Below are 9,779 nucleotides of genomic sequence, written 5' to 3'. Positions count from 1 at the left end.
CAGGAGAGGGATGCCCTCGGGCCTCGACCCCTCCCCTGGTGCTGGTGGAAAACGGTCCTCTGGAAGAGAATGCATGACTCTTTACGCATGGCAGATTTCTACAGGGAATATGTTAATGATTGCTCTTTTATATCATAGCATACCCATTCGATCAAAATAGACTGGTGTCAGTGTTTTGGGGGAAATAAATGCTACTTTTTTTAAGGTAAAGGAAGAAGTTTGTTGAAATCATGAAAATACTTTTTCCTCTTCTTATTTTCATTCTTGTGTCTTGTCTGGCTTGGATCGGAGAAGGTAGACTTGCAGAGAGGTGTGTGCTCGTGGCCCAGATGCAGGCTTTCGAAACCCAACACTGTCTGCCTCCAGCGGGCCCGGTGAGCACATGAAAGTGATGTAATGGGAAGAGCGGTTTAGGAGCAGCGGCGGTGGGCAGCAGTGTGGAGTAGCGGTTAGGAAGTCAGATCAAATGGCTTAATTTCCACAGCCTTCGGATCACATTGGACACCAACTGCCCCGTGTGCCAAGACCAGTGGACCTTGGTTATGCCCATTAGCACAATGAGGTGAATGCAAGCTCCTTTATAGCTGTCTGGGAATACATTTGAAAACGCCTGCGGGCCTTGAAAAGACTTGTGCCACAAAACTGTGAGAACTCGCACACCCGGCACATGCTGAGAAATTACCTTGATTTAAGGGGGGATTTCTAATGTGCAAGCTTTGCTTCGGAGAAATCAGACATCACAAGGCGCTAAGAAGCTTTCGCTCCACACGATCTTACAATAAATCACCCGATCATCTTGGGAAATAATATGTGAATTTGAAGTCCGGCTTTGGGAAAGCCGGGGCCGATTTTTGTGCATCTCTCACAAGGCCTTCGAACAATATGTCAGATTTTCATCCGCTGTGTTTGGCATTTTGGCCGAGGGCTCCTCCGAAAATACATCATAATATGCTCAGCTGTCATTTTGCCTCCTGGGCTGGTCCCTCAAAGTGCAATAACTGGAGAGAAATGTCCTCATCTAAGCCTCAGCTCCACTCTGTCCACCCCTCCTCCCTCCCAACAGAAAGCTCCCTTTTGTCCTGGTTTGTTGGTAAGCTCCCCACATTTATGTGTCCTCCATGTGTGGAGGGATAAAGGGTGTCATCTGTCCCACAGATATGGTGCGAATGCATCTCTGCGATACGGATATTAATTCACTTCATATTCATTCAAGCTATTCCATATGGCTCACGCAGCATCAATACGTTCAAGTCCCCTGACAGTGTATCTGATTGTTCCCGTTGCACAATAGCTACGCATTAACCAACCTATGGCGGCATTCAATGTCAAATATATAAGCATGATAGCCTACACTAAAACATAGTACTGAAGTACAGATGTTTTTGGAGCACTGAATGGGTTTCTCTTCTGTAAGTGTCTTCAAATCCTCTTGATGATGATATGGATTACATTTCATACACATGAAAACACTGTAAACTCGTGGTTCTTGACATTATTTTGTCAGTCATACCCCCACTCAGCCCTGTCAGATGAACTTAAGCACCCATTCATCAACTATATTTCAACTATTTATCCATTTCTTTCAGCTATTTCAACTGCGGGCTCAAGATGGGGATATTTATTCAAACAAATGAACATTCAAATTAAAGAAACTAAATGTTTTTGTTTTTCAAATTGGTTGAGCTACTCCTGAAATCTGAGCCACTGCAGAAATATCCCAGGCTGGGAATGACTGCTCGATATGCCCATAATATCCCATTATGGCTGCTGGTCACATCATAACTCACCACACACAGCCTTTACTTGGTCCAATTGGCAAAGAGTTTGTCACTGTTACATAAACCCGGCTACCCGCGACAATGAGACGTCGCATTTCCGCGCTGGTCAAAAGAAAAACACGGGACCATTAGCGATGTCGACTTTGAAAGCCAATTCTGCGACTGTCAGCGGCAGTTGACCAGAGGTACGTCAGCGGTGGCCGCAGAACAGATGCTGGCACAGCCGCATGTCTGACGCAGATCACAGCTGGCAGATCTCTCTTCAGACCGCCTGACAGGTTACATCAGTAACAAAGCACTATTTATTTTCACTTTCAAATGACGTAAAGATTCTGTAGTGTCGAAACAAATATCTTTGGTCAGAGAGGGATTTCTAGGGAAAACCTTGATACGACTGCCAGACCTTGAATGCCCTTGAGCTACTCAAGTCTCTAAAACTCTCCCTATCCCTAACGAACCTAAGTGTATTAACAATATAGCCACCCTTTCAGGAAAAAGGGTATTAACGTGCCGCCACAGAGCGTTGCATTCTCTTCAAACTTGACAGCATGTCTGGTTCTATAGCTGTAAAAACCATTCAGAGTCCTCTTTTGAGCTTTACTACTGAAATAAATCCTCAATAAATGCACTCTCATCTCATATCTCAGAAATCCTGTATTCACTGATACGATTCATCCTACTGTAATCTGACTGGACATGCACAGAAATGTCATTAACTCTGGAGCATAAAAGCCCTTAATAATGGTGAAGCATATTTATTTCTATGAAAACATTGGTTTCCATATTTTGATAAAAATACATAAATACCAGAGAGAGACAACATCTGTTTATTTTTCTTCTTTGTTTACATGCGGATGAATGTGGATGAATAAACAATGAAAGGATTGGACATAGTTGCACCGTTAAATATTGATTGATTTTCAATGAGCACAACCTCAGGATGACTAGACACACACATGGGGGGCTCACATAGCAAAGAACTAAATGAATAAACAGGGGCAATGCCTTGTTTGCACATTTACAAAAATAAAAAAAAGCTCTCATGAACAAATTAATATTATACACAAAGAGAAAAGGAGAAATGCCTGCCATAGTCTCTATAACACCACAGCTGAATCAAAAATAAAACAGAGCTGTTATTAGCCGCCTCTGAGAGCACGAGATATTTACACACTAACTGAACAATTCCCTCGCTGTGTTCCATCTCACAATCAATTATTCAGCATGCAATCCATTTTAAAGGCTGCATGAGAATGAAAAAAAAGAAAGAATTGTGGACATAAATACATGCATGTGACACACTAACTCTTCCAGCAGCTCTGCATGTCCCTGAGGTTAGGTCAAAAGCCAGTTATGAAGCGTGTGTGGATCCACTCAACAGCGTTGCTGTGTGCACTGTAGATGCACTGACACACATAAAACTTGTTGTCAGCAGAAAGAAAAGGCAGTAATGTCTTTCACTTTTCAGCTGCTCTAAAGCTCAATACTAGGTGCCGTGTTTGAGACAATTCTGTAGTTCTGCTAGAACATCTTGTAAAATGGCATTTCTGTTTTCCTTAGACACCTAGGTTGGGAAAAGAAATAAGCAAAAATCATTAAAAAGGCAGCAAGTAGGTAGCCTTATACCGTAGAAATTATACCGCTTAGTCTAGTCCTGGAGAACCTAAACCTCAAACAATTACAGTGTCCACTTTGAGATTATCCACATGTTATAAACACTTAATCTCTGACCTACTGTTTTAAAAGTGAAATTACAAATCATATGTTTGCCAAACAACATTAACACTGCCACATAACCTTGTTTGATAGAATAACTCCTCCGGCAGTGCTTTGCATGACAATATCCATAACTGAGTCTTCCGTGATAAATTATTTTGACATCTGAGCCCACCCTTTGTTGTTGAATCAGTCACGCATGATTTAGAGTTAATCCTGCTGTAGGAGAGGGATAATGCAGGGCAGGGCAAACCGACTGCCCTCCTAAGACCAAGAGGAAACTGTGTCCTGTAGCTACTGTGGGACTCAAAAGCCTCGAATTGACCTAAATATCTTCCTTGTTGTTGTTGTTGTTGTTGTTGTTGTTGTTTGTACTTACAGTGAAGACCTTGACATCTCTCCTGCTGCGCACCTCTTCCACAAGACCCAGTGGTTTACCCTTGGGGATGGGGATGGTGCCCAGGATGGTGCAGGAGGAGCTGTCCAAAGTCTGTCTCACTGCCCTGACGAACGACTGGCTGAAGAGCTCCATTTTGCCAATCTCGTCAATGACGAACACTTTCCTGCCGCCCCCGTCTGCCGCCCCTACCTGGGGACGCAGTATGAGAGTGCACAAGCGCGATGTTAAGTGTTATGTTAGAAATAAAAAAGGAAAACAGTTTGGTGGAGACATTTAGTGATTTCATGTGGCGAATCTAACATGTGGAAAAATGCCCATTGTGTTGATGTCTCGTGTATGTGTGAATGATAGTATGCCTGAGACGGCGTTTGGATGTTGCACGCAACGGGTGATAAGCAGTGATTATAGAGCTGCTTCAAGTGAGATGAAAGTGGAACATGTGCCGCCAAGGCACAGACACCTTCCTTCACAGCACATGTGTAGGCGTCAGTCCGGGCTCACTTTACATGCCGGATTAATCGCGGCCAGTGACAGCCAGACGGCACCACGGACACTAAAAATGTCACTCTGGAATTTATGCGTTGACAAGCTTCCAATTATTCCATCAATTCTGAGGAAATCAAAGGTTTGATGGGTTGTTAAGTGCGGGGGAGGGGGGAGAGCGTGTTAAGCGCACTGTGATCTATTAATGATGGGGGAGTTTTAAAAGTGTGTGTGCTGCCGTCTTACGTTTCTGAAGAGGGGGAGAGCCAAGTTTTCAAATGAAGGCAAGTCAACCACATACTGCCCAACTGTGTACTCCCGTCTGCCAAGAGATGAACCGGCAACGTCTCTGTGGAGTGAAAACAAAATAAGGTGAAGGCAACTCAAAAACTGCACTGTAATAAAGAATGGGCAGTTTTTGAGAGGATGACAACCCTGCTACCTGATTCTGGACAGGTGGCCCCTCTCTCCTGTTACTGTGACTACATCAAAGCCGACTCTCCGGCCTCCCTCCCTGACCTCCTCTGTGTAAAAGCCTTCAGCTGCCGCCCCCAATGACTCCAACGCCTCACAGGCTTTCTGGACCAGAGTGGTTTTCCCCACACCTGCCAAACAAGATACATTGTATCACAACTGCAATATATATATCTTACCAGTTAGAATCATGGTACTGTGAAATGCTAGGATACGTTTAATCCATGCTTTAGTGATGCTTAGCATCCTTCTTCCTGAACCAATGCTCCCAGTCTAGATAGATAGATAGATGGGTAGGTAGGTCTACTACATTTACATGACGGTAAAACCAATATGTCTTTGAATAGGAGTTATTGAGGCACACTGACTCAAAAGCCTATTTATAAAAAAGGTAATTGTACATTATGCATGTCTCTTTGAATGGAAGGAAGTGCTTAAAGGAATAGCAAAAACACCTAATTAGATAGCAGAATAATAAGATATTATCCGGACAGAAATAGCTAAAACAAGCTAACTTTCACCAGGATTAACTTAAACGTGTACTGGCTGGGTCACTGGGTGAAGACAGCTGACTGACTGGACTGTATTTACAGCGGCTGTAACTCCAACAGCCCCGGGCACGCCGGCTGGGACGTGTTACCTGGAGGTCCCGTCAGAAAAACGTGTCTGAACATTTTACTCGACGCCGGTCGACGCGCCGCTGCAGCTCTTCCGTACACATGGAGTTTTACGCATGCGCGCTGCAGACACTGCACTTCAGGACTTGACTTTTTTACTTTTTTTTCAACGAGCAAATTCAACATCAATTTAAAGTGAGTTGGCAAAGTAAGTTGTAACATTCAAATGTGTCGGTAAAAAGAGTCAACTTTAAAACAAAAAGAGACAATTAGCTTATTAGTAGGAATCTATAAACCTACCAGATGAGCAATGCCACTGTGTACAAATACTCCTAAAGTAAAAGTAGGGAACTGATTATGCAGAATTGACCTCATCAATGCCTGTCATCATTTCGGTTTGCTATTATTATTAATTATTGCATAATGCAGTTTAAAATCCCAGCTGGTCAAGGAGGAACTAGTCTAATTTGAAATATGTTACATATGTTTGTGTACATATTGTACAACAATGCTGTTCAATGCTTATTATGCATCATTACACTCTTAGTACAGTAAAACAAATACACAAGTTTCTTCAAATGCATGGGGAGTATAATTCTAAAGTAGCATAACATGTAGATACTCAAAGTTCCAAGTCATCACAGTACTAGTAAATATACTTACAACTAATAAAGAATCCCCAGCAGTGCAAATGGAGGTTCAGTTGAAACCCAAAACTGATACAGAAATCCAAAACACAACTGTGTCATGCAAAACGTGCCATCTCGGTTTTGCTTATCAAATAATACCACGTGAGAAATGCAAAGTATCAGGTGGTATTTAAATAAGCTGCCTGGAAATCAGGAGCTGCTGCTGCCCTATGAGCTCCGGGTATTAACTGAGTGAATAAGAAGTACAATGATCACACTATTTACACGAAAAGCTTGTCTTTATTCGAAAGTTGTAAATGATTATAACTGAAAGGATAACTTTACACATACATATTTCCTGGATTCGTAGACTACAATACTACTCATCCGTTTCATTCGGATAGCCTTGGTGTTACCATAATGTGGAATTCTATATTTTATTACTTTACATCGTGTAACCAGGGAGTTTGTTGGCCACTAGCTCAGATATATGCCGATACTGCTTTTTGAAATCCAGAGATCCAAGCTCGTCCCCCAGTTCCTCGACCTCTAGCGGTTCAAAGGAGGATACAGATTCTGCAGAAATGCCCCGGGCAGGACTGCTGTTCTTGGTTGACCCGCTTTGACCTCTTGAGGATTTGAGACCATCGGCCCCGGAGCCCACTTCTACCCTACCACTGTCCGTCATGGTTGTTTTTCTGGAGTGTATAGTTTGCAAGGAGCCCGGCCCGTCTCCGTCTTCGTCACCGTCCTCGGAGGAAAAGCTGAGGGCCGAGGCTTGGGTCTGAGGCCGGATGACCCTTGTGGCCCTCAGAGCGCGCTGTGGAGAGCCGGGAGCTTTGACGGGCACGGGGAGGACTGCTCTCCTTTGGAAACGGCCAGAGTCGGAGTTGCAGACGTCCAGGCGGACAGGAGAGCGGGCGGTCTTGGCTCCGGAGGACTCTGGGCTGCTCAAGGGTTCAGGGGAGAAGGCATCACTGGGCTCCAGGCTGTTGAAGTCATCGTCATAGTCCGCCTCCTCGTTTCCTTCCCCGCTGGAGTCTGAAAATAAAGATTTGGGGCTGCTGTATCTGCCGCTTCCCGGAGACTCAATTTTCTCTCCGTGCCCATCAGCATCCGCCTGTGACCCGACTTGATTTGATTCACTGTGGCGCTCCTTCTTGTCTGTGCTCCGGGCAACATTATCACCATCCGCACTGGGGACGTGAATACATTTCAAGCCTCTTTCAGAAAGGGAAGACGTTTGTGAAACTCTGTCTTGTTCACCGTAAACTTTCCCACGCAGGGTGTTCCGTTTTAGTGTGATAGTTCCTCGTAGTGCAGAGTCCACTGCGACGCTTTGCATCATTGTCTCTACATTTTCATTCAGACCGGAGCTCTGATATTGAGCTCTACTCTCTGATTTTGCTTTGCCTGGCTTCACAATCTTATTACTTGACTTCGTCTTCCCTTTGGCCTGCGCTTCATTCTGCATCAAGTCCGTGCATTCACGACGTTTTACTTTCAGAGGAGTGTTTCGCTTCAGCCTCAGATCGAATGTTTTAGTCGTGCCGTACACAAGCCTCTTCCTGGGAGACTTGCTCAAGCTTTTACTCTCGATCAAAGCCTCCTCTTGTTTGTGTTTCGCTGTTCCAGATGCAGGCCGAACTACTGGTGTGGAACGGTATCTGGGGGAGTGTACATGTTTAAAGTGGGGACCGGTTCCCTGCCCGGTTTTCTGCGACAATTCGGCCTCCTCCTTTCGTGGGGTGTTTCCATACCCAGCTGAAGGCTGTGTGGAAGCAGGCCCGTAAATCCAAGAGAGGTTGGGATGAATAGACGCGGGCCTGTGTGGGTTCTGGCCATTCAACTGTGACAGCTCAACAAGAAGAGCGTTTAGGAGAGGCAACTGTCGTAAGGTCTCCCCGAGGATATTTGGAGTCCCCTCACTTGTTTCTGGGTTTCCTGGGGGGGTTTCACATCTAACTCTGCGGTCCATCGCTGGAGGACTTGTACTTTCTTCTGAACATGTATCTTCAAATGGAAAAGCATCCGGGTCTAGATTCGCTAATGTGCGATCCCCTCCTTCATTTCTGTTGTTTTCCTCTGCAGAATTACTGTAGAAGAGGTGAGGCGGACGAAATATAGTTAAATCTTCGTCAAAGTTGCTTTCTGTGTCTCTGAGTGTGCGAGACATTAAGCCACTGTCCCGCTTGTCCTCATGTATTAAGGTTTTCTTATTTGATGGTTTGTTGTCTCTATAAGCGTCAGACTCCCCCGGTGTGGTCGGGCAGACATTCCCACGGTCAAGAGGAAGGGATTCCGGGATGTTTTTCACTGTGACACTTTGATGCACATGTTCTCCTCCATGTCCACTGGTGCTTTTAAGACCTATCTTTGTGTTACGTGGTTGTAAACTAGCTCCCAGACTTAACAGTTTGTAACTCAGGGAAATTGATCCAATGTTCTCCCCTGTGAGGTCGCAAACACCCACAACCCCCCTTTCGCCGTGAGATGAGGGACGAGAAACACCATGTTCATTCACATCCTGGCTGATTCTGTCCATCGCTCTCGCCAGTGAGATGAGCGAGGTACCAACTAGTTTGGGGATCTCCTCTTTCACGTCCAACACCATGACATAGAGAGGGGTGCTGGATAAATTGGCATGCAGTGAGTTTAGGTTCATTTTGAAGAAGCAAGACTTCCCCCTGTTAAAGGCGTGCTCTCCCCGCGGATCCTCTCCGTCGTGACCCCGCTGCGTGACGCCACCGCCGCTCCGCTGAGGCCGATGAACGAGAAGCGTTGGGAAGTCCAGCAGTCGCACTCCGAGCGCAAGCTCGTCGGACACTCGGCTTTCTTTCTCGACTCGGATGTATTCCACCAAAAGCTCAAATGAAAACAGAGTCTCGAGATCGTCGCTATCTGTTGGTCCTGACATCCTGATATCCGGGTGACAATAAAACACAACGACGTGCTAAATAGCTGTTAGCTAGCTAATCCGTAAACGAGTTTTTAGCTTCTGTCGGCTCCATGGAAACAAACAGCTGTCGCGAACATTTTGCGTCACAGAATGGCCGGGGCACCTGGGCAATGTCGTTTTAGTTGACTTACGGCTTCATTGCGTACTGCACTGATTATTGATTCATTTCCCCCCCATTATTATCGTGCTTGGTTTTATTTTTGGATATTTTGGGAGGCTTTGCTGGTTTAAATACAGGAAATTGAGGAAGTGTGTTTCCAAAATAAAAAGAAGGGGAAATAACAACCGGAAAAATATAAATAACTCGAAAACACGAGTATAACACGAGATAAGCATAGATTGAAGGAATATAAAAATGAAACTATTCATAAACAGTTTGAGTGAGCATGTGTTCCGCATTTCACCAGATGGGGCCGCTGTCGGGCTTACTTGGGACCACAACAGTCTCATGGTGAACACCGGACTGAGAACACATGACAGGCTCATTACTCGTCTTCAGCCTGCAGTGGATGCATTAGTCTATTAGTGTCTCTCAAACATAGACCAAACAAATATATGATAATAGCTTTGTGTGTGGACAAGAGTGAGCCGCGGAGAGTTTCTCCAGGCGCCGGGTGGGCGGAGTCTGTCCTCCTTCCTGCGTGTTGTCATCACGGAGAGGTGCCGTGTGGATTTGTCCACGGTCAGAGCCGCTTCAGTCTGGAGGCTGACGCCGAGAGAGAG

General features: G+C 45.1%; 2 protein-coding genes across 2 annotated transcripts; both read right to left on the bottom strand.

Moving 5' to 3' along the window:
• Positions 1–3,264: 3,264 nt before the first annotated feature.
• Positions 3,265–5,525, bottom strand: ntpcr (nucleoside-triphosphatase, cancer-related; the record flags this gene model as incomplete). The annotated part of the gene is made up of 5 exons (XM_079230143.1): positions 3,265–3,342; positions 3,874–4,083; positions 4,624–4,726; positions 4,820–4,982; positions 5,492–5,525. The coding sequence occupies 5 exons, from the start codon at positions 5,523–5,525 to the stop codon at positions 3,265–3,267; spliced, it is 588 nt and encodes a 195-aa protein (XP_079086269.1).
• A 1,017-nt stretch (positions 5,526–6,542) lies between these two features.
• On the bottom strand, positions 6,543–9,014 carry map10 (microtubule associated protein 10; the record flags this gene model as incomplete). The annotated part of the gene is made up of 1 exon (XM_079229570.1): positions 6,543–9,014. One exon carries the CDS (start codon positions 9,012–9,014, stop codon positions 6,543–6,545), a length of 2,472 nt encoding a protein of 823 aa, XP_079085696.1.
• Between the last annotated feature and the right edge of the window lie 765 nt (positions 9,015–9,779).

The sequence above is a fragment of the Taurulus bubalis genome (assembly GCF_910589615.1).
Source record: "Taurulus bubalis genome assembly, chromosome: 14".
NCBI classification, from domain to species: Eukaryota; Metazoa; Chordata; class Actinopteri; order Perciformes; family Cottidae; genus Taurulus; species Taurulus bubalis.
The sequence above is the reverse complement of the archived record's forward strand: the minus strand, read 5'-3'. Positions and strand labels throughout refer to the sequence as shown.